We start from the raw sequence: 27,771 nt of genomic DNA on the forward strand, positions 1-27,771 counted from the left end.
TTTCATAGTGTATTGTTTTATTTATACATTAAAAATGTTTCCTCTACATCACATATAAACTAAAAAAAAATAAAAAATACAAATATGGTCCAGTTTGGCTCAGAAGCTGTACAATGTACATGCACATCTGTTGTATGAAGACTCCAAAGGTGTCACATAAAACAGGTAGAACAGTGAGCAACTCAGAAACCTTGCTGTCCATGGATGGCCTGAGCAACATGTGCTGAGCTTCACGTTGGGCAGTCGTAGATATGGATTTCTTGGTCATCACCAACAGAGACAATTTTAGAACCATTTCCATTATACTGCACCCCCCAGACCTGTGGAGACAAATGTACTGTATCTACTCATGACAGTAGGACAAGGATGTACCCTAATTCACAGAACACCATCATAAAAAAAGCAAGCTGTTAGAGAGAATGCCAAGCTAGGTTATTTTCTCTGTCACCAAAGGTTTTGGTTTGGTAACCTGTATTTTTGTACATTCAACTGGAACAACATGGCCATCATATTATTTTGGCCATCTATATAGCAAAACAATAGGCTCCTTTTACAGCGGGCCAGTAAGGTAAATACCGTATTTTCTCGCATATAATGTGCGCGTTATACGTGGTTTTTCCGTACCGCGCATACCCTCGCACGTTATACACGTGAGTGCGTTGTACAAAATTTATTTTACATAGTTCCCCCCCCCCCCGACGTCCGATTCACCCCCCACAGGACCGCTCGCACCCCTACCCCGAAGGACCGCTCACACGCACTCGCACCCGCACCCCCACAGCCTCCCGACCCCCCCCATCATGTAGAAGCTCCTACCGGTGTCCTGCTGCTTCCTCTTGGCGGTCCCGACACCCGACACGATCGGGGCAAGAGGGAGCTCAAGCCCTCTTGCCCCAGCCAACCGCAGCACCCCCGACACGATCGGGGCAAGAGGGAGCTCAAACCCTCTTGCCCCCCCGACTCCCCGACACGATCGGGGCAAAAGGGAGCCCAAGCCCTCTTGCCCCGCCGACTCCACAACTCACCGACAATATCGGGCCAGGAGGGAGCCCAAGTCCTCCTGGCCCTGGTGACCCCCCCCCCCCGCTAGTTGTTCGGGCCAGGAGGGAGCCCAAACCCTCCTGGCCACGGCGACCCCCTACCCCCACCCCGCACTACATTACAGGCAGGAGGGATCCCAGGCCCTCCTGCCCTCGACGCAAACCCCCCTCCCCCCAACGACCGCCCCCCCAAGAACCTCCGACCGCCCCCCCCAGCCGATCCGCGCCCCCCCTGGCCGACCCCCCCACCCCCCTTCCCCGTACCTTTGTTTAGTTGGCCGGACAGACGGGAGTCAAACTCGCCTGTCCGGCAGGCAGCCAACGACGGAATGAGGCCGGATTGGCCCATCCGTCCCAAAGCTCCGCCTACTGGTGGGGCCTAAGGCGCCTGGGCCAATCAGAATCGGCCCGGGAGCCTTAGGTCCCACCTGGGGGCGGGGCCTGAGGCACATGGGCCCAACCCGACCATGTGCCCAAGGCCCCGCCCCCAGGAGGGACCTAAGGCTCCCGGGCCTATTCTGATTGGCCCAGGCGCCTTAGGCCCCACCAGTAGGCGGAGCTTTGGGACGGATGGGCCTATCCGGCCTCATTCCGTCGTTGGCTGCCTGCCGGACAGGCAGGTTTGGCTCCTGTCTGTCCGGCCAACTACACAAAGGTACGGGGAAGGGGGGGTGGGGGTGTCGTGGGGGTCGGCCAGGGGGGTCGCGGGTCGGCTGGGGGGGCGGTCGGAGGTTCTTGGGAGGGCGGTCGTTGGGAGGGGGGTTTGCGTCGAGGGCAGGAGGGCCTGGGATCCCTCCTGCCCGTAATGTAGTGCGGGGTGGGGGTAGGGGGTCGCGTGGCCAGGAGGGTTTGGGCTCCCTCCTGGCCCGAACAACTAGCAGGGGGGGTGGGGTCGCCAGGGCCAAGAGGACTTGGCCTCCCTCCTGGCCCGATATTGTCAGGGAGTTGGGGAGTCGGCGGGGCAAGAGGGCTTGGGCTCCCTTTTGCCCCGATCATGTCGGGGAGTCGGGGGGGCAAGAGGGCTTGAGCTCCCTCTTGCCCCGATCGTGTCGGGGGTGCCGCGGTTGGCTGGGGCAAGAGGGCTTGAGCTCCCTCTTAGCCCGATTGTGTCGGGGGTGCCGCGGTTGGCTGGGGCAAGAGGGCTTGAGCTCCCTCTTGCCCCGATCATGTCGGGGAGTCGGGACCGCCAAGAGGAAGCAGCAGGACACCGGTAGGAGCTTCTACATGATGGGGGGGGGGGGGGTCGGGAGCCTGTGGGGGTGCGAGCGGTCCTTCAGGGTGGGGGTGCGGGTGCGTGCGAGCGGTCCTTCGCGGTGGGGGTTCGAGCAGTCCTGCGGGGGGGGGGCATAAGGCTTTCAGGGTGGGGACAGGACTTCAAGGGGGAGAGGAGAGTCGGGGCGGGCGAAAGGAGAGTCGGGCAGCATGCGCGGTATACGGGTGTGCGCGGTATATAAAAATTTCTTTACATAGATTTGTGTTTTTCGCGCGCTATACCTGTGTGCGCGTTTTACACGGGTGCGCGTTATCTACGTGACAATACGGTACTCTGATGCTTATTCAATTCCTATGAGCGTCAGCATTTACCTCGTCAGCCCGCAGTAAAACCATCTACCACAGTTTGCTAAAAGGAGCCCCAAATCATTAACAGGTGACAAACAATTCTATTTTCAAGTGACCAGGGCTCTGTTGCAGCTTTATGATTTAAAAAAAAATTAAAATTGCATGAGTCCAGGGTAAATAACTAGATAAATGAATTCAGAAAAAAGTAAGGTTTTTTAGAAACAGTACCGTATTTTTCACTCCATAAGATGTCCTTTTATCCCCCCAAAAAGTGGGTGGAAATGTAGGTGCGTCTTATGGAGCAAATAAGACACACACACCCTCTCCCCCAGGTACCTTTTTTTAAAAAAATTCCGGCAGTCCAGCGCTGTATCAGCAGGAGCTTTCCGTGCTCCTGCCCCTCCCTTGCTGGATGGCTGCCTCATATCTTGCGGCAGAGCAGCGCACAAGGCAGGCGCAAGCTTTTCACACTCCTGCCTGGTCCTGCGCCGCTCCCTGAATGGCTGCCATCAGTTCTCACGAGTTCCACAAGAACTGATGGCAGCCATTCAGGGAGCAGGGCGGGGCCAGTTAGGAGCGTGACAAGCTCGCACCTGCCTTGTGCGCCGCTCTGCTGTAAGAGATGAGGCAGCTGTCCAGAAAGGGAGGGGCAGGGAAAGCTCCTGCCGATTCAGCGCTGGACTGCTGGAATTTTTAAAAAGTACTGGGGGGGCCCTGCCTGCCTACCACTAGGCCTGTCTGCCCTGTCCCGACCTGCTATTAGATCACCAGAGGGGGACAGGGTACACCATTTGGTTCATATAATTTTTTTTTCTTGGTTTTTCCTCCTCTACAGGTGGAAGAAGAAATCTTTTATCCTACGGGTCCCACGGGGGGGGGGGGGGGGGAGATTTCTTGGGGACACCAGGAAATACTTCTTCACCGAAAGGGTAATTGATCGATGGAATGGTCTTCCACATCAGGTAGTTGAGGCCAATACCATGCTCGACTTCAAGGGACGATGGGACCATCTGGTGGGGTCGCGCCAGAGGAATGCTTAAAAGATGGATTCTCAAGGAGGGAGGGTTCTTGAGTGGGCAGACTTGTTGGGCCGTCGGCCCTTTTCTACCATCATACTCTATGTTTCTGTTACAGGTAGGTGTGTCTTATAGAGCAAAAAATACAGTATCTACTCACAGCCTTCTGCTCCCTTGAAAGTTTTTACACATTTGTTTTTAATTGATCACATTTGTAATCCACAGTTAGAACAAATAATCTGGAATTAAACCAATTCCTACATGGATAAAATAACTCTGACCAAAGCCAACTAGTAATATTCAGAGGCATTATCTGGATAATGTTGCTGAAAATTATCACTGGCTGCCACGATAGGGGTGATCTGGGAGCAGAACAAAGGTGGAGCTGGGAGTTACCCCAATAGCAACTATCCTAATTTTGTTCAGGTCATCTGGGTGCTGGTTTCAATATCACCAGTATGCTGGTGGCTATTTTATACCCAGATACTTTGCACTTTATCCAGGGACATAGAGCGTCGGCTGAATATTAATCCCAACATTTCTGATAGAAGACTTGCAACGTATTTAAGGATTTCATCCAACTACTGACTGGGTGAGAGGGATGCTAAGGCATGATTTCTGCCACTATAAAGCAATTAACTATAATTTTCTCATCTACCTGATCCTGGTGATCAAAGAAGGTGTGAATGCAGGTCCTGGTAGAAGCATCCCAAACTTTTACACTTTTGTCCGATGAACTGGGGAAAAGAATGAAGGTTGCTGTGAAACTAAAGTTGAGCGACACAGCACAATAAACTAGTAGCAAAAGGGTTACAAGATTTTTTTGCTAAAAAAATACTGATCTTAAAACATCTTATATCGATCTCACTAAAAGCAAACCAATATAAGTCAAAATAAGGATGAGCATTTTTGTGACACCAGAAGTATGACAAGGCACTCACTAAAAACGGCACTGCATGTGATCTTATTTAATCCCCATTGGGTTTTTTGGGGTGAAGGATTCTGTGATATAGTGAAAACTTTAAAGTGCATTAAAAGCTTCTTATACCACACAGACATATAGCCACCACCTAACACAGTGTTTTTCACAGTCTCAAGGTATAATCTGGACTATTCCAAATCGTATTCAAGTCCTAGACTGGAAAAAAAATCTTCACTTGAAAAGCAACAGTGACAAGAGAAAAAAGGTTTAAAAAAATGTACTTCATCTTAAAACCATAGGTGTTTAAAAAGAGAAATGTCCCTGGCCAACAATAATGAGACATTATAAAATTAAACTGACAATCTTCATTTGCTAAATATGTGTGTCCTGTGGTCACCAATTTCCAGGATCATTTGGGGATGTCTAGGTCCTATCACTTGCTGTTCCATGCAAAATTGCTAGAAATGAGATGAGAACCATTCTGGATTTTGCTGTGGGTCTGGACTTCTGCCGTAATGTGCACATTACTATCTGAGAGCTGTTCCATGCAAAATTGCTAGAAATGAGATGAGAACCATTCTGGATTTTGCTGTGGGTCTGGACTTCTGCCGTAATGTGCACATTACTATCTGAGAACAGGCACTTACAGGCCAGCAACATGTACTGGCACAGCACACTGTGTGCATGCTGTAGTGACATATAGGGGCATAATCAAAACAAACATCTAAACCGTTTTGGGCCTAGAGTGCTAGTCGCCCAAAGTTGGCAGCGTCTAAAGTCCATTCTCAAAAAAATACGTCCTCCCAAATTTTTTTTTTGAAAATCATCTACTTCTACGGCCAACCATTTGATCGTCCAGACCGCTAGTACATCTATCTTGATACTACATTCTCGTCCCAAAAAATCATCCAAGTCCCAAATGCCTAGAACAAGACCTTTTGGACATGAGAAGGGCCAGCAAAGTGATGGACTGGCCACCCAGACATGACAACCGAGTAGTGGGCCACCTTACAGGTTACTGCTGTGAACGTCACAAAAAAGGTTGCTACATAAAACATCTCACCACAACTCCCTTGCAGGTCATGGTGAGCCCCCCCAAAACACACTATACCCACCTGTCTACAACCCTAATAGCCCTTATGGCTGCAGGTGCCACCTATATGGCAGTACAGTAGGGTTTTGGTAGACTCACATTTTCCCCCATGAATGTGGTGGTTAGAGTGGCTTATGGGCCTGGGTCCTCCTCTCTGTGCAGCTCTACTAGGCTTTCCTATGCCAGGTGCTGATGTTCTGGATGCAGATATGTACATTTTTATTCTAATTTTCATGGCAGTGTGTGTGTGGGGGGGAGTGTTTGGGGGGGGTCTGTATTTTGTATCTGCAGTGGTTATCTGGTCACTTTGCATACCTTCTGTGCATAGACCTGTTTTTAGATCACCTAAGTCACAACATATAAGTTCCATCCAGGCAGCCTCACCTGGAACAGGCATCCATATCGGACTCAAGGTTAAAGTGGCTTTTTTAGTAGCAATCACTTCAGCTCGACGGGTGTCAGAAATGTAAGCAGTCTCATACAGAGACCCCTTTCTCAGAATTTTAGTCTGGAATAATACTGCATATGGTACCATCTTTCTTGCCGAAGGTTGTATTCAATTTTCACATCAAATAAGAAGTTTGGTTGCCTACATTTATACCCTCAGGGTCTAAGAAAAGGGACAAAATCTTCAGATTGCTGGATGTTTGCAGGATCTTACTTTGTTATCTGGAAGTGATGAATGAGTTTTGACTGTCAGATCATCTCTTTGTAGTGGCAGGGGCCGACCAGGTTCAAAAGTGACCATTTCAAGAGGGATTCATTTGGCCATTTCTTCAGCCTGTATGGGAAATGGGAAGTGTTCTCCTGTGCCTTTAAAGGTGTGTTCCAGTAGAAACATGGCTTCATATTGGGCAGAGTCTAGATCAGTTTCCCCTGAGGAAATCTGTAGGGTGGCCACTTTGTACTCCCTCCATATTTTCACAAAGTTTTATAGAGTGAATTTAGTAGCCAATGTGGATACCAAGTTTGGATCTTCCTTATTTTCAGCAGGCTTATCTGTCCTGGCCTAGGTTCCAGGGATTGCTTTGATACATCCCACCAGTTCCAACACAATGTTAAATCCAAATGCTGCAGAATTTAAAGTTATACCTGGATATTCAGCACCAGGCTGTAGTGGAAAACAGTGCTGAATATAGTGTATGCTGCCCATTAGCACTTACCACAATATTAGGACCTGGATAAAGTTAGGACAGCCTGACTGTCACCACTTACCTGGTAGCTGAAGTTACACCCTCAGACTCCGAACACCACTGGATAGTGCCAAGACACTCTGCCCAGAGATACTGTGCTGAAAATCCAGGGGTGGCTCTGGTGAGCTACGTGTGTCTGGGTAGGAGCTGTTCTGCTCAAATAATGGCCACTAAATATTGATCCAAGTGCATTTCAATCCCCAGTGCAGTTCTGAGACAGCCATTCACTATGAAAGACCAGCTACCACTTCATTAAGTATTGTTTGTATGGGCTGATTACTTCTGGAGACTGATGTACAGTATGGGGTTCATAATTGAAACAGAAATATGTCTAAAAATCTGCCCAAATCGGCATTTTGACAAGCTAAAAGATAGGTCGTCCAAGTGCCAATAATCGAAACGGGTTTTTAGACGTATCCAAAGACTTTTTAAGTCCGTGAATCCCGCTGTGCACCCAGAGCTGAAAGGGACGTTTTTGAAGGAGTGGTGAGGGCGTGACGTGGGCTGACCTAGACTTAGTCGTACGCAGACTGTAGTATGCTTCTGAATGCCTGCAGGGCCAGGCGGGTGGCTCTCAGCTCCAACCGGTTGATTGATCACTTCCTCTGGGAGGGTGGGACCAGCGCCCCTGAACCGGACGCCCTTTGCAATGCACTCCTCAACCATAAAGGCTGGTATCCATAGTCAGAATCACCCTTGTGAAGATGTGGAGTGGAACTCCTCGAGCCACTGACTGAGGCATCAGCCACCAGTTCAGACTGTAATGTGCCTCCAAGGTAGAAGCATCTGCAACGCATCCCTTTCTGGGCACCATCAGGATAGGATCGCATCCTGGAGAGAGCATTAAGTGCATCCTTCCCAGGGAACCACATCTATAGTCACTATCACTGACCCCGGCACCTTCAGGTAATGATAAACTATCAGTGCTGGCCTGTCCCAAGACTCCCTGATCTGCCACATGAGTTTTGTTCTGTAGGCTTCTAGCAGAAAAATTTTGTTCTCCTTTGAGTTGAATAGAATGCTCAGGTACTCCAGGAACTGCATTGGCTACAGGAGACTTTTCCAAAAGTTGATCACCCAGTCCAGGTTCTGCAGGAGCTGGACCACAAGCTGCACTGCTGTCCTTCCTTCAAATTCAGACGAGGCTCTTAGCCAATCATCCAGATACAGATGCACCTTGCAGAGATGGGCTGCTGCTACCACCATTACCTTGCTGAAGGTGCATGGCATCGTGGCCAATCCAAACAGCAGGGCCAAGAAAAGTGCTACTCCAGAGCATGAAAATGTAAGAACCTCCTGTGCTCTGTAAAAATGGGAAGGTCTCTGTCAAATCCAGAGAGGCAAGAAATTCCCCGAAGCAATGACAAACCACACCATCTCCATATGAAAACGGGGTCTTTTGGCCACTATAAAGTACATCGAGTATCTGCCTAAGCCAGATTTTTCATCTGGTACGGCTTTATATGGCTGCTAGATCTAGTAGCCTCTTCACTGTCACTCGAACTCTGACCACAATCTTTGGTCTTCCTACTGGAAAGCCCAGAAAAAGGTCCAGGAGGGGACAAAAGAACTCAAGTTTGTACCCCTTCTGAATAATTTCCAGTACCCAGCAGCCTGAAGTGAATCCCACCTATGCCTCCCAATAGGCCATTAACCTACCAGTGATCCTTGGAGGTCCAGCTTGTGCCTTGGCATCATAACTGCTTCTTGTGGGCGACTGACAAGCAAGATATAGAAGATTGGGGACATTGGGTGCCCCCAAATCTCTGTCTCGTGTCTTGAAATAATCTTTGGGCTGATGAGTACTAGAGCTGCTAAAATTATCTTGACCTGACCCCCTAGGGGTCCTCGGTCTGCTGTCTGGTAAAGGCTTAGGTTTGCGATCCTGCACACTGGCCATGAGGTCATCCAGACCTTTCCCAAAGAACAATTGTCTTTTACTGGGTAACTTGTTCAATGCTGACTTGGAGGATGAGTCCCCGCCCATTGCCTGAAATGACATAAGCAGAAACTTTGTTCAATACCCTGAAGATATTGCAGGGGTAGGGAACTTCGGTCCTCGAGAGCTGTATTCCTGTCGGGTTTTCAGGATTTCCCTAATGAATATGCATTGAAAGTAGTGCATGCAAATAGATCTCATGCATATTCATTGAGGAAATCATGAAAACCCGAATGGAATACAGCTCTCGAGGACCGGAGTTCCCTATCCCTGAGATATTGTTTAAAGCAGGGGTAGGCAATTCCGGTCCTCGAGAGCCGGAGCCATGTCAGGTTTTAAGAATATCCACAATGAATATGTATGAGATGGATTTGCATGCACTGCCTCCTTGAGATGCAAATCTATCTCATGCATATTTATTGTGGATATCCTGAAAACCAGACCTGGCTCTGGCTCTCGAGGACTGGAATTGCCTACCCCTGGTATAGAGCATCTGCCACAAAATGAACATCTGACAGAAACTGGAGATCCCTCCTGGCCTCTGCATCCGGATCACAGTGCAACTTGGATGGCAAGGGTGTGCTACATAAGATGCCGCTGCTGCTGCCTTTAAACCCACAGCCACAGTCTCAAATTGTTACTTGAGAACAAAATCTAGTCTGCGGTCTTGGGTATCTTTCAACACCACTCTGCCTTCACTGGGGAAGGAGATCCGATAGGTCACCCGATACAGCAGGGAATCCACCTTTGGTGGGATAAATAGCTGATTAAAATCTGCATCCCTTGCATAACATAACCTCCCGACTGTTAACATTTTAGTAATATCCTGATGTGAGGGAAAGCATGTTGTCTGCGACTTAGTACTGCTCATAAGCAAGCACTGCGTAGCTGAGGTCTGTGGAGACTCCACAATTATCTCCAAAAGCACTGATGGCTTAAACAGCCTATGGAGTGAGGTCTTCTCCGAGATCCAGAGTCTCCACCTGTTCAGGATCCAGCTCTCCCAAATGTATTGCAGAATCATCCGCTACTGAGGACCCAGACTTTGAAAGTAAAGACACGGAGAGTGAGTCCTCTTCATCCCAGTCCTCCTGTGATTGAACCCCCCACTTCTTGCATCCTTAGGGGAGAATTGCATCCTTAGGTGAGGAGACCCCTGGTGCCAGAATCGCTGCGACCCCCGAGGGATCCATGTTGCTGCTGTCAAATATGCTTCATACAGCACACTAAAAAATTTTAGAGCAAAAGTGTGCTCAGGGTTTCTTGAGGTCCCTTGTGGTTGCTCCCATGTCCCTTTCTGGAGTTTTGTGGCAGGTGTGCAGCTGCGCTTCGTCTGGGGCACACTTTCGCTCTTTCCCAGCTCTAACCATGACTTTTGACCAGGAACTCAAGCCATCTGAGATCTCAAACCTCCAGGGAAAGTAAGTGGAACATGAACGGTCCTCGGCCTGCCATCCAGTACAAATCTGGCATAAATCCAAGGTTTCCTGGCCTGTGGAGTCCATCTCACCTGATTTTAAGCCAAATCAAGGTGTTTTGAGGCAGATAGAGGCAGCCTCCTGCCACTCAGCTGTTCGGGGCAGGAAACCTTTTTCTCTTTTTTTTAATGGACACATGCACAATATCTGCCCCATAAAAAAAAAGAAAAAAGCCCTCCATGATGTCCCGACACCAGGAACCAACCAACACCCTCCACCCAACCCCCTTCAGTGGCGAAAACAGCAGGAGGGATGCCCACTCCCTCCTGCCAAGCCGTCCCCACCCCCCCACGAGAGAAAATTGGCAGGAAGGATGCCCACGCCTTCAAATCATCTCGTACCCTCTCCACTTCCTCCCCCCCCCAAAAAAAAAAGGCAGGAGGGATGACCACTCCCCCCTACCACCGGATGCTCCCTGAACCCCCCCCCCCCAATACCTTTAATAGATATTGGCAGCTGGAGTGAAACATGGTTCCTCATGTTCCGAGGCCTGCCTGTCGAAAATGACGGGCCTTCCCCTCCCCGGTGCACTATGTGATGCACGGTGAGGAGCCTCTCATAGGGGAGGGGTATCAGCATGGCAAGAGGAAGTGGGCATCCCTCCTTCCAATTTTCTCTCATGGGGGGGATTCCCAATGCCGTTTTCATTGGGGAGGGCCGTCATCTGCGGTGGGGGACTTTTTTTTATGGGACATGTTTTGGGTTTTTTTTTTTGTATAGCCAAGTGATGTTAATGCATCAATCACTTAGCTAATTTGCATGGCCGGATTGGAAAATAAGGCGATTGAGGGGAAAAACACACAATGAGCCATTTTGTGAATCAGATCAGTAAATGCGATCGTCTCTAAAACTGTGAAAACAGGTTTAGTGATAATCGCTGTCTTTTGTGCATCTAGCAGTATGCCCCTGAGAATGCCTACCTATGGTCCACAATACAGCAAGCACTATCTTTTGGCACAACTACTTTTTATGTACACCCAATTACAATTTTATACAAGCATTTCCACACAAGGTTAACTAGTGGGGTATAAAACTGTATGCTCAAAGTGCAGCACAAAGAGAAGGTGGCATGGAACCCTGTGCTGGGATGGGACGGGGGGTTCCACGAGATGCACATTCCTCTCTCATCAGGCTACAATAACTAAATTAAACTAAAACTTGGCTTTGTATACCGGGTCATCACCAAATAAGGAGCTCGACTCGGTTAACAATAATTGAAAAAAAGTACAGAATGATAATAGAAAGAGAAAAAAATAAACCATAAATCAAAAAGTAAAAGACTAATGAGAGTGATTTCCAAAATGATTTCCTCTCTCTTCAAGAGAAGTATAACAAAACAGAATACCTGGAAACAAAATGGATGTTGTCAGGGCAGAAAGCCACGTTTAATACCCAGGAACCATGGCCACTCAATGTGCCAGCTAGGTTGGCATGTTGCCTGTGAGACAAGAAAAGAACAATGTTAAGTTTTTAAAGGTCGGGGGAGGAAAGAAAGAATGAAAACAATTTATTTGTTAATCTTTTGGGCCACAGCTTTAAACAGTATTATTTACAGCTGAACAGTACACCACCAGACTTCTAACCCTTCTATGATGATTTACATACACCTGGTGCTTTGAGTTTATCATAACAACATGAGAATTGCCCTACTGGGTTAGATCAAACATCCATCTAGCTCAGTGTCCTGTTTCCAACAGTGGCGAGTCCAGGTCACAAGCACTTACTGTACTTCTTTGAGGGAATAAACAGCCAGATGGACAAGGGGGGAAGCCATAGACATCATTTACTTTGACTTCCAAAAAGCCTTCGACAAGGTACCTCACGAAAGGCTGCTTAAGAAGCTGTGGAATCACGGGGTACAAGGGGATGTACACCGATGGATCAGACACTGGCTGGCGGGCAGAAAACAGAGGGTTGGAGTAAAAGGGCATTACTCAGACTGGCAATGGGTCACAAGGGAGTCCCTCAGGGATCGGTGTTGGGACCACTCCTGTTCAATATATTTATCAACGACCTGGAGACAGGGACGAAATGTGAGGTCATTAAATTTGCTGATGACACCAAACTCTGTAGCAGAGTCAAAACCAAGGAGGATTGTGAAGACCTGCAGAGGGACCTGACGAGACTAGAAGAGTGGGCAAAAAAATGGCAAATGAGTTTCAATGTGGATAAATGCAAGGTCATGCATGTAGGGAAAAAGAACCCGATGTTCAGCTACAAAATGGGGGGAATATTGCTAGGGGTGAGCGATCTTGAAAGAGACCTGGGGGTGATGGTGGACACAACATTGAAGCCATCGGCGCAGTGTGCGACAGCCTCAAAGAAAGCAAACAGAATGCTGGGCATCATCAAAAAGGGTATCACAACCAGGACGAAAGAAGTCATCATGCCACTGTATTGTGCAATGGTGCGCCCGCACCTGGAGTACTGTGTCCAGTACTGGTCACCGTACTCGAGGGAGTCCAGAGAAGAGCGACAAAACTGATAAGAGGTATGGAAAATTTTTCATACGCTGACAGGTTAAAAATGCTGGGGTTGTTCTCCCTGGAGAAGAGGAGACTTAGAAGGGACATGATAGAAACCTTCAAAATCCTGAAGGGCATAGAGAAAGTGGACAAGGACAGATTCTTCAAACTGTGGGGAACCACAAGCACTAGGGGTCACTCGGAGAAACTGAAAGGGGACAGGTTCAGAACAAATGCTAGGAAGTTATTTTTTACCCAGAGGGTGGTGGACGCATGGAACGCTCTTCCAGAGGTTGTGATAGGCCAGACCGCAGTACAGGGGTTCAAGGAAGGTTTGGATAGGTTCCTAAAGGATAAAGGGATTGAGGGGTACAGATAGAAGCAGAGGTAGGTTATAAAAATGGTCAAATCACTTCACAGGTCAAAGACCTGGTGGGCCACCGCGGGAGCGGACCGCTGGATGGGATGGACCTCTGGTCTGACCCAGTGGAGGCAACTTCTTATGTTCTTATTTCATGCTACCTATCCCAAGGATAAGCAGTGACTTCCCTTTCTGTATGCATTTTAAAAGTACTTAATGATCTCCAAAAGAAACATGGAGTATTTCCTGGTAATTTTTAGCCTGGGAAGTACTCTCTGTTGAGAGCATGTTCACTCCTTTGGTTTGTTAATAGGTGTAGGCAAGAACTCTGAGATCCAGGGTCAGCCATGTTCTAAAGGGCCATCTTAACAGCACCTCTGACTGGCAGATGCCAAGCTAGCGCACACAATGGTGAGAGCTCAGCCCTGCTTTCTACTTTCATGTTTTTCACTTCTGAATCTGCAACAGAAGACCTCCTTCTCTCTTACAGCCACAACTGACGTATCTGCAAGGCTTTCCCCCTTCGTGATCACAGAAAACACAATGAGAAGCTCGACACAAGTTTGCTCAAAATGAAAGCGTAAACTTAAAAGTGTGGTATATCAAATCCACAACCCTTGATTCATTTTGCAACCTCATGGATAGTGAGGATGTCTATACAATGTCACAAGACAGATTTGTGGGATATTTTTGGATAAGGTAATGTTAATACACTACCGAGTGGGATATTAATAAACAGGGTAATGGATTACATCAGTGAGTGGGATTGCTTGCTATGGATACCCCAGAAATAGGGACAGTCTGGAATATAACATGTATGCTTTGCCAAGGCCTCCTGCAGCTGACCCCCAAGGCCTAAAGAATTGCTTCAGAAAAGAAAAGCTAGTAAGTACAGGCATTCAGCACAGCTGCTCAGTAAAATGGGAATTATTTTTTACTGTCCTGCAATGAAAGAACAGTACCTTTACTGGACACTTTTCATACATGGTTATGGTTTCCTGAAACTAGAAATTCTAGGAAAGTTTCCAAAAAGAAAAATAGCTTACACGTCATAAATTTTGATGTATCCATCATCAGAGGCAGTGACCAGCAGCTGAGAGTCCGGGGAAAATGTCAGCGACCGGATGGGCATAGCATGTCCTGGGACACAGTGAGAGAAAGCAGAAGAGATGTAACATGTGGATCAGCCATGTAATTACAATGCTGTAACTGAACGTATTCATGATGTACCCCAATCTAGAATTAAAGCAATCATAGACCTTGGCTGGGAACAAAGCGCTGCCTTTCGCTGCAGTCAGTTTGATGGCTCATGCACACCTACCTTCTAGCGTGTGCAGAAGTTTCCCTGTTGCAATATCAAAAATATTGATGATTCCATCAATTGCGCCACTGGCCAAATATTTTCCATCTGGACTCTGCAATGATAAATAAATGGCAGAGATAAAACTCCCCAGGAAGTATTTAATATTTTCTATAAGCTATATATCATCCAACTATGGCCTGCACGATACATGTTTCTAAGTAGGTAACCGGACGGTAGATGGATAAATGCCCTATCTGTGAATTTTCAGCAGCACTATCTGGACATTACCACCAAAAATTCTTGCAGATACTGCCAGGGCAGAGAGAGGGTGGAGGGTAAGTGTTCTATCTAAGGATATCTATGGATGGTAAAAAGGCTGTCCTAACTTAACTGCATAGCGATTTGGACAGAAGCTGAATATCTCCTGCTATCTGCATAGTTAGCACCACTCAACACTGTATATAGATAATGAAAATATTACAGCTGATGTTTAAATCAAAGGCTGACCATAAGAAATGAATACTGACTTGAATAATAATTCTAAATGTACTTCTGGCCTCTCATCTGCAAGATATGCACTACCACTTGTAAAATGCCCGCTCTTAAAAATCTCAGTTATCCTTCCCTTCTAACTACTGGAGAAAGCATCTGCTTATTGGTCATCCTCACAACCCCTCTCCCCATTGGAGGAAGACATCGCAATGTGAGGTTGTGCCTAATCCCCAAACTCTCTGCAGAGGCGCTGTGCTCAGATAAAAGGTGAGGCCCTTACATAAGCAATGCTGAGAATAAACTTCCCTCTGGTGTCCAAGGAATGCTCCTTTTTCCCAGACTCAACACCAAAAATGTTCACTTTGCCCACGTGGCTTCCTGTGGCCAGGTACTGAGAATCGGGTGAAAAAGCCAGAGACCAGGCATCAACTGTAGAGCAAAGAGCAGACATCAGTACATAAAGGCTCTGCTGACTGCACAGAGAACAGGTAACCCATGCTGAAAGACACACAGAGCTCTCACCAGGACCGGCATCTATGGATTTAATCTGCTTGCCGCTTTCCAAGTCCCAAAGACGGATGTGGGCATCGAGAGAGCTGGAGGCTGCAATGGTTCCCGTGCGATTAATATCCACACATACCACTCCTAGCTGATGACCTTCTAGAGTCCAGCGTAGATCTAAGCGCTCCTCCGTCCTTCCGAGGAGAACAAGAGTCAGCTAGGCATCAGGATATAATATTGCAAAACTATGACTGCACAGGATGTACACATGGCGGGAATACTTTTAGGAAGGTTTTTCCACATGTCAAAGACCTTGTATGAAACTGTACATCCATAATTGCACATGAACAGCACATGCTGAAAGCTGTAGCTCTATAGGCTTTCCTGGGCATGCAGTCTGGATGGAGGGAAGGTAGAGTTGTGTTGTATTTTTGTTATTTTCTAAATTACAGAGATACACATGTAGAATGCAAGTGCAAATTTAACTTTCTCAGCAAGTCTACAATTCTGCATCAGCATCTATGTGCTCTTTGGCTGGATTTATTTATCTTTATAAAATAAACTTAACACAGGCATACTGTTGCAAAATTACTGTACAAAAAGCACAGTTACTTACCGTAACAGGTGTTATCCAGGGACAGCAGGCATATATTCTCACATGTGGGTGACGTCATCTACGGAGCCCCGATGCGGAAGCATTTTCAAGCAAACTTGATTGAAGATTTAAGTTTGCTCTGCTGCTCCACGCATGCGTGCCTTCCTGCTCCACTAGGGGGCGCATCCCCTCGTGGTCTCCAGTTCACTTAACTAGCAAAGAAGCCAACCTCGGGGAGGTGGGCGGGTTGTGAGAATATATGCCTGCTGTCCCTGGATAACATCTGTTACGGTAAGTAACTGTGCTTTATCCCAGGACAAGCAGGCATGATATTCTCACATGTGGGTGACCTCCAAGCTAACTGAAAAGGGATGGAAGGAAGTTGGCAATTTAAGCAAATAGATTTCGCAATACCGATTGGCCGAACCGGCCATCGCTTCTGGACAGTGAGTCCAGACAGTAGTGGGAGGTGAAAGTATGAACCGAAGACCACGTGGCAGCCTTGCAGATTTCCTCAGTAGGTGTGGACCTGAGGAACGCTACGGAGGCTGCCATCGCTCAGACCTTGTGTCCCGTTACTCGACCATGCCGCGCGAGACCAGCCTGAGCGTAGCAAAAGGTGATGCAATCGGCCAACCAGTTGGACAAGGTGCGCTTGGAAACTGGGTGGCCTAACCGGTTTGGGTCGAAGGACAGAAACAATTGTGGGACTTTCCGGTGTGGTTGAGTGTGTTGGAGATAAAAGGCCAACGCTCTCTTACAGTTAAGAGTGTGAAGTGCCACCTCTCCGGGGTGAGAGTGGGGCTTGGGAAAAAACACGGGCAAGACGATGGACTGATTGAGGTGAAAATCAGACACTACTTTAGGCAAGAACTTTGGATGTGTGCGGAGTACCACCTTGTCATGGTGGAAAACAGTGAAGGGTGGGTCCGCTACCAGAGCCTGTAGCTCACTAACTCGCCGGGCGGAAGTGAGTGCAAGCAGGAAAATCACCTTCCACGTGAGGAATTTAGGATGGCATTTGTCTAGGGGCTCAAATGGAGGTTTCATTAGTTGAGCCAGAACCACGTTAAGGTCCCAAACCCCCGGAGGGGGTTTGAGAGGAGGGTGGACATTCAGAAGACCCTTCATGAAGCGAGAGACTAAGGGGTGGAGCGATAGGGCTTTTCCTTCCAGGGGCTGATGAAAGGCCGCAATCGCACTGAGATGTACTCGAATGGAGTTGGTCTTTAGGCTGGAGTGAGATAATTGAAGTAAATAGTCAAGGACCAGAGGGACGGGGACCGACACCGGGTCCTGGCTGTGAGAGGAGCACCAGGCTGAGAATCTGGTCCACTTTTGAGAATAGCAGGTTCTCGTCGAGGTCTTTCTAGAGGCCTCCAATATCTCCTTGACTGATTGAGACACGGGGAGAGAAGTCAGGGGGAAAGAAACCAAGCATTCAGATGAAGAGATTGAAGATTGGGATGTAACAGCGAACCCAGACTCTGTGATAGTAGAGAGGGAAACCGAGGCAGAGGCAGTGGATCTCTGACACTGAGATGAAGTAGAAGGGAAAACCAAGGCTGGCGTGGCCAGCGAGGAGCAATCAGGATCAGGGTGGCTTTCACCGTTTTCAGGTGGACCAGCGTCCGCAGGATCAGAGGAAATGGCGGAAATGCGTACAGAAACCTTCCCTCCCAGTCGAGGAGGAAGGCGTCGGCCTCGAGTCGGTCCGGGAAGTGTATCCGGGAGCAGAAGAGGGGCAGTTTGTGATTGTGGGGGGATGCGAACAGATCTATTTGAGGCGTCCCCCACTTTTCAAACACCTGTCGTAGGGTCTGAGAGTGCAGTGACCACTCGTGTGGCTAGAGGAGGCGGCTGAGTCTGTCCGCCAGACAGTTTTGTTCTCCTTGTATGTACACCGCTCGAAGGAAGGTGTTGTTGGAGATTGCCCATTTCCAGAGGCGCATGGCTTCCCGACAGAGGGACCAAGACCCTGTCCCCCCTTGTTTGTTTACGTAATACATTGCTACCTGGTTGTCGGTTCGGATGAGGACCACCCGGTCGTGAAGCAGGTGTTGAAAAGCTACAGCTGCGAGATAGATGGCCCGTAGCTCTAGCACATTGATGTGACAGCGGCGGTCTTCTGCTGACCACATCCCCTGAGTGCAGAGGCCGTCCAGGTGGGCTCCCCAAGCGTACTCCAACGAGTCCGTGGTGAGTACCTTGCTGTGAGGAGGGGCGAGGAAGAGCAAACCTTTGGAAAGATTTGAAGAGTCGGCCCACCAGCGGAGCGATCGTTGCAAGGAAGGAGTCACTGTCACGGGACGATCGATCGGGTCCCGGTCTTGACGCCATTGAGAGGCCAGGGTCCATTGAGGGATTCTCAGATGGAGACGGGCGAAGGGTGTGACATGGACGGTGGAGGCCATGTGGCCCAGGAGAGTCATCATCTGTCGCGCTGATACCGAGATCAGCAGTGAGATCCTTCGGCTCAGACTTACTAACGCCTCTAGACGCGGAGGGGGGAGGAAGGAACGGAGGTGAACCGTGTCCAGCGTGGCCCCGATGAATTGTAGGGACTGCGAGGGGCGTAGTTGGGATTTTGGGAAGTTTATCTCGAACCCCAGACTCTGTAGGTAGATAATAGTCTGTTGGGTCGCTGAGATAACCCCTTCCCTGGACGGGGCTTTGATCAGCCAGTCGTCCAGGTAGGGGAATACCTGAAGACCTTGGGAGCGTAAGGTAGCTGCGACCACCACGAGGCACTTGGTGAAGACCCGAGGTGACGATGCTAGGCCGAAGGGGAGGACTCGGTATTGCAGGTGCAGGTCTCCCACCTGAAAACGCAAGAACTTGCGGTGAGCGGGGTGCACTGGAACATGTGTGTACGCCTCCTTCAGATCGAGGGAGCAGAGCCAGTCGCCCTCGTCGATCAGGGGGTAGAGGGTCGGTAGGGAAAGCATCCAAAATTTTTCCCGTACCAGATATTTGTTGCGGTGTCTCAAGTCTAGTATTGGGCGAAGGTCTCCCATTTTTTTCGGTACCAGGAAGTAACGGGAGTAGAAGCCCTTCCCCCGTTGGCCGGGGGGAACCTCCTCCACTGCTCTCAGGTGAAGCAGATCTCGAGTTTCGGAAAGGAGTAGGGGTAGCTGCGTCCGGTTGGGAGGGCAATTCCTTGGGGGGTTGTCTGGAGGAATGGCCCGAAAGTTGAGAGAGTATCCTGATGAGATCACGCCAAGGACCCATGCGTCCGACGTGACTTGTTCCCAGCGAGGGTAAAAGACTTTGAGACGACCCCCGATGGGAAGAAGGCCTGGGATTATGGCGGAGGGGGCTTGGGCAGGGCCCGATGGTGGGCTTGCGGACGCCTGGGCGGAGGCCGCGAGAAGGCAGGAGTGGATTTTTGTGGGTAGCGGCGCGGAGGGGCCCTGAACGGCCTGGACGCGGGCGGTTTAGGCTTTTGCCGCACGAGGGAGGCAAACGAGCGTTCGTGTTCAGAGAGGCGTTTTGTAGCCGCCTCGATAGTGTCATCGAACAGTTCTTTACCCACGCAGGGGAGGTTAGCCAACCGGTCCTGTAAGTTGGGGTCCATGTCGACCAGGCGCAGCCAAGCTAGGCGGCGCATGGCGATAGCAAAGGCTGCCTCTCTGGAGGAGAGTTCGAAGCCATCGTAGGCCGCGTGGAATAGATGGAGGCGTAGGTTGGAGAGGGACTCTGAAAGCAGGCTAAACGCTCATTGGCGGGGGGCCGGTAAGTCAGCCTCAAAGGCTCTCAGTAGTCCAATGAGGTGTTTGAGGTAGGATGTGAAGGTGAAAGTGTAGCTTTGCGCCCTAGAGGCCATCATCGCATTTTGATATAGTCTCCTGCCGAACTTGTCTAGGGTTCGGCCTTCTCGGCCTGGGGGGACCGCCGCTGAGACCCTGGAGGGGTGAGCCTTTTTCAAGGAGGATTCGACTAACAGCGACTGGTGGGAGAGCTGCGGTTGTTCAAATCCCGGGAAGGGTACTGTACGGTACTTGGCCTCCATTTTGGAGGGTACTGCTGTGACCATATAGGGGGTCTCCAGGTTCCTGAAGAAAACCTATTGGAGAACCGGGTTAGGCGGTAAGCGAAGGGACTCTCTGGGCAGTGATGGCATATCCAGCTCCGCTAGGTACTCCTTAGAGCAGGGGTGCCCAACGCGTCGATCGCGATCGACCAGTAGCTCAGGAAGGCAACTCGAGTCGATCGCACTCGTGTTGCCGTCCTGATCTACGGGCCGATCAGCCTTCCTCTCCAGTGTTCTCCCTAGGGCCTTTTAGCTGGGCGGTCCGCCCAGCTGTTATCTGCCGCTGCTGAACATTAAAAAAAAAACCCAAAAAACCAGCTTGGAGATTTCAGCCCCTAGCGAACTTATGCTCCGGGCTCTAACGTGTGCGTGCAGGCTTCTCTTCTCTTCCCTCCGAAACCGGAAGTTATGTCCGGGGAGGGGGTGGGAGAAGGGAAGCCTGCACGCACATGTTGAGAGCCCTGAAGCAAGCGTTCGCTACGGGCTAATGTGGGAGACAGGTTAGTGAAGCATTTGTTCTTGTTCCTGCCGGGTCCTGCCTACTTTCTGTTTCCGCAAAGGCAGGACCCGGCAGCATTTCCCCCAATAGGTTGATCACGATCTTGGGCTGATCAGCCTTCCTCTTCCCGACGGCAGAATTGACGTCGGGGAGAGGAATGCTGGTTGGCCGAAGCAGGGAGAGCTTGGGGCCTGTTATTGGTGGCGTTTGGGTCCTGGTCCCCGATGGTAATGGCAGTGGCAGTGGCTTGGGGAGGGCAGGGAGAAAGAAAGAAAAAGGGCAGGCAGGGAGACAGAAGGAAAGAAGATAAACAGAAAAAACTGAAAAGGAGGCAGAGAGAAAGAAAGGGCAGGGATGAGGAAGGAAAAGTTGGGGGGAAGGAATGAGGTCTGGAGGAGAAGAAGCATACAGGCTAAAAGAAGGGAAGAAAGATTGGATGCACAGTCAGAAGAAGAAAGTGCAACCAGAGACTCATGAAATCACCAGACAAGGTAGGGAAAATGATTTTATTTTAAATTTAGTGATCAAAATGTGTCTGAATTTATATCTGCTGTCTATATTTTACACTAAGGTCCCCTTTTACTAAACCGCAATAGAAGTTTTTAGCGCAGGGAGCCTATGAGTGTCGAGAGCAGCGCTGGGCATTCAGCGCAGATCCCTGCGCTAAAAACTGCTATCGTGGTTTAGTAAAAAGGGAGGGGGTATATTTGTCTATTTTTGTATGGTTGTTACTGAGGTGATAGTGCTTAGAGTCATCTGCTTTGACCTCTTTGAAAAACCCTGGAATAGGAATGATGATTAACATTTTCTATGCATACAGTGTGCTTTGTGTTTTTTTTTAATTTTATTGTTGGTAGATCATTTTGACTTGGTCATTTAAAAAGTAGCTCGCAAGCCCAAAAAGTGTGGGCACCCCTGCCTTAGAGTATCTGGAGTCGGACTGGAGGTCCAAGTCTAAAGCGTGGCCCATGTCCTGGACAAAGCGAGAGAAGGATGGGCGGGATGTTCCCGAGGCCCCTTGCGGGGTCGGTGAACGAGACCTCCGTCGGGTGGAGAAGGATGGGGAGGCTTCCCTCGAGTAGTATCGAGGCTCCTGCTCCGATCCACGCTCCGAGACCGGGGAAGCACTGTAAAAGTGTTCCGGGGTCGTGGATCTCCGACGTCTCGAGGTGCCCCTCGGAGACGATGCCGGGGTTCGGGGTACCGATCGATGTCGAATCGGTGACCTCGACCCGGACTCCCTCGGTGAAAGTCTGAAACCTCAGATCGGAGCCCCGGTCCGAGGGGGAGTTCAGAGGATGCGCGGGTTGGAGAGTGATAGCTCCGCCACCCTCAGCGGTCCCGAACGAGGTGTAGGTGAACGGCCTCGTAGAGTGGGGGAACCCCGGGCCTTCTTGGAGGTACGGCGGTTCGAGGTTTCTGTCGTTTTAGCACGACGTTTTGCCCCGCGGCGGTCTGTGGAGGGAGAGCGCCTCGGGTGTCTCGGCGAGGAGTCCGAGGAGGATGGAATGCGGCGAAGCTTGCGCGCTTTTCCCCGAGGTGGCTCGATGCAAAACTCAGGCTGGTCTGGCACATGCGGGGTCGAGGTCGAGGCCGGTTGTAGATGGGCCATTGCAGCGGACAGCTCCAATGAGATCATCGCTCGGAGTAGGTCCTGGAAAACGGGCACGGACAGCATCGAGGGCATGTCCACTGCCTCGGTGCGCTCCACCAGGGGCGACCTCGTATCAGAGTATTTCCGTGTGGTGGAGGCACGGCCCGAAGGCTTGGAGGGCTTCGCTGGGGCTGTAAGCATGGGACTTCCGCCATGCGTCGCCGGTGTCCCCGAGGCTGGCTTCTTTGCTGTTACAGGACCTGAAGAGGGAAGAGGGGACTTACCCGGAGCCGAGGCTTTCTGTTGTCCCGAGGACTTCGGATTCGAGTCTCGAGGCGATGCCGAGGTATTCGGGGCCGAGGTCAAGGCCGGGGCCGACCTCGAGGCCGAGGTAGAGGGTTGGTCGGCGGTGAAGAGATCCGCCATGCGGGCTTTTCTTCGGCGGAGGGCCCGGTTCTGGAAAGTAGCACACTGGGGGCAGGAGTCGGTTGGATGAGCGGCCCCCAGGCAGAGGATGCACCGGCGATGTGGGTCTGTGATGGAAAGAAGCCACTCGCACCGGGTGCACTTTTTAAAGCCGGTCAAAGGCCGGGACATAGAATCGAACTGGCCGCGGCTCGAGTAGCCACGCGGTCACGGGGACCCGGAAGCCTCCGGGTCGGTCAAAAACGAAGCAGGAACAAGTTCAAACAAGAAAAAATTCGCGCACAGCGACTTAATCGAGAAAAATAAGAAAAAAATTGCGGTGCTAGAAGGCAGTTGGGGCAGAGCCTGAAAAAACACGACTTCTAGGCTCAGCGGAAAATTTTGAACTGGAGACCACGAGGGGATGCGCCCCCTAGTGGAGCAGGAAGGCACGCATGCTTGGAGCAGCAGAGCAAACTTAAATCTTCAATCAAGTTTGCTTGAAAATGCTTCCGCATCAGGGCTCCGTAGATGACGTCACCCACATGTGAGAATATCATGCCTGCTTGTCCTGGGATAATCTATTCATTCATAATGGGAAAGGGGCTAGGGAGACTAGTGTTAATTACCATTAACTCACCATTTCCAGACCTTGACCAGATCGTCTAAAGAGCCTGTGATGATCGTCTCTGAGCCATCCTTCTCATTTCTTCTCCAGGCCACAGACCAGATGGCATCATCATGAGCTATGTAGGAAGGGAATTAGGTCTTTCTTTATATGTTGTAACAATATCATTCAGCAGTACAGAACTTGGACAAAGAGAGGTCAGTTTTCAGTAAATCATCTTGAAAATAGTTGGAAATCTAGTCCTAAATTCAGCCAATCGGCACTTGGACGATCAAAAAGGCAGATTATCCAAGTACCGATAATCAAACAGGGTTTTAGATGTATCTAAAACCAGCTTAGGCCTTTTTCCTGCCTCTGTGCGCCCAGAGTGAAAAGGGGTGTTTTTGGAGGAGTGGGTAAGGCGGGAGGTGGGCGGGATGTGGGCCGACCTACACTTAGTCGTCCGGCAGCCATAATCAAAAACTCTGACAGGTTGCCTGGACGGAACTTATACATTTTGACTTAGACCAAGTCAAAACAAGTATTAGTTCTGGATCAGACCATTGATCTGATCGCAGCAGCCGCGATCAGCTCAGCGGCCCATGCAACCAGTCCCCCTGTTTCCGCAACGATCATGGCAGGAGGGATGCCCAGTCCCTTCTGCCCGAAGCGGGCACGATCCCCCCAAATGATTGTCAGCAGGAGAGATGCCCAATCTCTCCTGCCATGATCCCCTGAACTTTCCTGCAATGTTCCACGTGGGGGGCGAACTTCCAGGGGACTGCAGGGGTGGCGGCAGGAGTGACTGGGCATCCCTCCTGCCACCATTCATTGGGGGGGGTTTGTGGGGTGTCAGCAGGAGGGACTGGGCATCCCTCCTGCCAAGGAACATTGCGGGACAGTTTGGGGGATCTCAGCAGGAAGGATTGGGCATCTCTCCTGCTGGAGAACTTTCGGGGGGAGGGGGTAAGGGGGTCATGGTGACTTTGGGCAGGTGGGACTGTGCATCCCTCCTGCCGCAATTATTGCGGGGGGGGGGGGGGGAATGGTTTCACAATTCTCTAACCAGTTAGAGAATCGTACTTTTAGGCGAAGGACTGGGCCATCCAAGTTTCAAGTTCAAGTTTTATTAAGAATTTGATTAATCGTCTATCATGGATTCTAGACGATGTGCAATAAAATGTGGGGTTATACAAAATATAAAAACGACAACATATAAAACAGATTACATGGACATAGACAGTCTTACTATTAAACAGTAGGGAGAGAAGGTAGAACTACAATAAAGTTAAAAAAGGGAATATAAAGAGGTAAATACAGGAGGAAGAGGGGAGAAGGTTGTACTTATTTATAGCTGTGGATTACTAATTTGGATGAGATGGGGAGATATTAATGCTCAAAGGCGTCTTTAAAGAGGAAACATCTCAATGCCCCTTTAAATTTGTCAAAATTTTTTTTTCTTCCCTAATGTGAATGGGTAAATTCCAAATGAGAAGGGCCATTACTGAAAATATTGTTGTGCGGTGAGTGCTAATAATCTTTAGTGAGGGTACAAATAATAAGTGTAGGGCAGTAGATCTGAGAACCCTGAGGGGAACATGAAGGATGAGAAGTTTGTCAATGAAGGCAGGTTCCTTAGTTTTATGAGTTTTGAAGGTTAACGTAATTTTATAAGTTATTCTGTGGGGGATGGGAAGCCAATGGGCTTTTTCAACAGTGACGTGATCATATTTCTTGGAATTAATGATGATTATAATAGCCGTATTTTGAATCAATTGAAGACGTCTAATCTCTTTTTGCAATATCCCTTTGTATAGGGAGTTGCAGTTGTCAATTTTTGATATCACAAGTGAATGGATCAATATGTTTAGAGATGATTGCTCAAGGATGCTTACTAAAGATCTGATCATTCAAAGTTTATGGAAGCAGTTTCTGACCACGGTTTCGATTTGTGCGTGGTAGTTTTTACCCAAGATTTTAACCTCAGAGACCATATTGATCGGGGTATTGTCTATGCAAATTGGTGATGATAAATGAATTCCGTCCTTCTAAGGGAAGAGCACGGAGTTGGTTTTTGAGATACTTAAGGATAACATATTTTCTCTTAGCCAGTTACTAATACTGCCCAATTTCAATTTCATTGTTGTTGGAGGGATCAAGTGGATGGATAAGCTGAATATCATCAGCATACGCATATGCTGTGAAACCTATTGATTGGCATAGCGTCAGCAGGGAAGCGAGGTAAATGTAGAATAATAATCAGGAAAGTTTGGACCTTAGAGGAATGCCAAAGTTGTTTATGTAGGTGTTAGATGCGGAATTATTAAAGATCACAGTAGAGGTTCGGTCTGTAAAATAAGAGTGAAACAATTCAAGAACTTAATCAGTGATTCCCACCAAAGATAATCTTTTCAGAAGTAGTTGATGGTCAATAGAATCAAAGGCTGTTGATAGATCCAATGAAATGAGAATGACAGATTTATGATGATCAAGGTAGTACTGAATCGATGTGGTCAGATCTAATAAGGAGTGTTCAGTGGAGTGATATTGATGAAAACCTGTTTGATTATTATGCAGGATTTTGGGGTTTTTTTGGTAAAGTCAGAAATTTGATTGTAAACTACCCTTTCGGCCAATTTGGCCAGAAAAGGTAGGTTTGCAATGGGCCTGTAGTTTGAGCATTCTTGCATGCTTGCTTTGGGGTTTTTGATTACAGGGTGAATTAATGAATGTTTCCAAGCCTTTGGTAAGGAGGAAGTGTTTAGGCTCTCACTGATGAATTTGAGAATAAAAGGTCTGAAGTTAGAAAAGAACCACTAGACATATCTACAAGAAAGAAGGTAAGAACCTTATCATTCCGAAAACAAAAAATTCCAAAAAACGAAATATGCCTCATGCAGAGCCGCAATAGTTCCTGCAATCTCGTGAGACTGCAGCAGGAACTCACAGCAATCATTTTTGATAGTGGCTCTGCATGGGGCAGGAGTATAGGAAGATTGCTCCTGCTCCGCTTCACCACCAAACTTTAAAAGTAAGGTATGGAGAAGTATGATGGGAGGGAGGCAGGGATGGTTCAGAATCAGCCCTAAAATTATTCACTAATATATATATATATTTTTTTTTTTTGGTGGGCTCGCTTTGTCCTTAGCTTCCTCAAATATAAAAGGGGGAGCGTAATTTGGGTTTTTGTCAGGTACTTGTTACCTGAATTGGCCACTGTAGACACAGAATACTGGGATAGATGGACCATTGGTCTACTCAATATGGCTATTCTTTTTTTTTCCAACAACATCCTTATAAGTGACTTACCTTGTTCTTGTTTGAAGAGAATACTATACTGAAATAAAAAGAGAAAATGAACGTCATGCACATTACCAAGTCCAGCCTAACTAAATCAAACCAAACCATGCTCAAGTGGATAGTTACCTGTGTACTCATGTTTCACATTCGGATTTCATATAAATACTAATTATCTGTTAAAAAAAAGTTATGCATCACATTAAGGTAAATAACACATCTAACGTTAAATAAGTTATTTTCTGCGATGGCTGACCTCCTCCGATCTCCAGGGCTCTGCACTGACAATGCCAGCGCGCCGCCAGAATTACCAAGTCACACGCGTTTGACTGCCCTCGCGCTCACGCAAAGCACCCTTCTTCACACGCACTGGAGGACCGGGCCAGGGTCTCGTCCCCTCCCCCTTGGTCTTCCCTCTCTTTCGCTCTTGCCGGACCAGTATATCCCCATCTGCGATCAAGCATCCCTCCCTCGAGCTCAAATTCCCCCCCCCCCCAAACCATCATCCTACCTTCACTCATGCATAAGGTCTCTCACCCCAGACCCGCAGATCTCCTAATCCGATGCCCCGCCCACTCTGACCCAACTTCCCTCCCTGCCTCTGCTGCCTTCCGCCCTGCTGGAAGCAGGAAATGCGTCAGAGGGGGGCGGGGCGCTGGAGGAGGAATGTTGGACGAGCGGGGCGGGGAGTTTAAGAACGCGGGAGAGATGCTAGTCTTACGGAGAGCTGTGTGTCTGCACCCCAGACCTCTTGTCTCTATATTGGGCTTGTCTGGGAGGTGTTTGGAGGTCAAGACGCAGGATTTTCCGAGAGAGCCTCCGTCCCCGTTCCGAAATTTACCACCAGCCTTCCGCGTGTCTGATAAAAAGACATTACGCCTGCATCGCCCATGCATGGGCTTGTGCATTCTCACACTTTACTGCTTTGGGAATATGGACATGTAAGATCTCATAGCAATTTTGAAAAGGAATTTTTCTTTTTAAACCACTTTGAATACAAATGTCTTAAAAGTGTTTTCTATGTGTGTGGTTTATGTTCTTCATGTGGAAATAGGCTTTTATAAAGGCTTGTGTAAGCATACGTGACAACAGGAACATGCATACTTTTTAGAGGCTTTGCCTGTACTATAGATGCTCCTGACTGAGGTCTACACTTGGGTGGAGCTGTTGTATTTATTTTATCCAACTGTACCTACATTAGTGCTCATCCACATCGTTGCACTTTCCTTGAGTCAGGTGTATCTTTGTATGAGAGCATTTATGTACTACTGGGGATTACTGTGGGAGGCAGTTAAACCTGTAACTTGTATTTATTAAATAGAAAGTGTAAGTCTGTTGTTTTTTTAAATAGCTCTTATTTCGTAAAATTACTTTCCAT

The 27,771-nt window shown here is 48.7% G+C and overlaps 1 protein-coding gene across 2 annotated transcripts; it reads right to left on the reverse strand.

Moving 5' to 3' along the window:
• Positions 1–26,995, reverse strand: WDR61 (WD repeat domain 61). 2 transcript variants are annotated; one of them, XM_033939488.1, is made up of 11 exons: positions 26,905–26,995; positions 26,523–26,569; positions 26,406–26,433; positions 23,130–23,235; positions 15,385–15,557; positions 15,143–15,291; positions 14,389–14,482; positions 14,114–14,207; positions 11,587–11,679; positions 4,275–4,353; positions 1–320 (listed from the first exon to the last, which is right to left on the reverse strand). In XM_033939488.1, the coding sequence occupies exons 2-11, from the start codon at positions 26,532–26,534 to the stop codon at positions 231–233; spliced, it is 918 nt and encodes a 305-aa protein (XP_033795379.1). In that variant the 5' UTR covers positions 26,535–26,569; positions 26,905–26,995; the 3' UTR covers positions 1–230. The 2 variants fall into 2 exon arrangements, with proteins under 2 accessions (XP_033795379.1, XP_033795380.1); XM_033939489.1 differs by lacking the exon at positions 26,905–26,995 and adding an exon at positions 26,650–26,805.
• Between the last annotated feature and the right edge of the window lie 776 nt (positions 26,996–27,771).

This window comes from Geotrypetes seraphini, chromosome 3 (genome assembly GCF_902459505.1).
Source record: "Geotrypetes seraphini chromosome 3, aGeoSer1.1, whole genome shotgun sequence".
In the NCBI taxonomy this organism is placed as follows: Eukaryota; Metazoa; Chordata; class Amphibia; order Gymnophiona; family Dermophiidae; genus Geotrypetes; species Geotrypetes seraphini.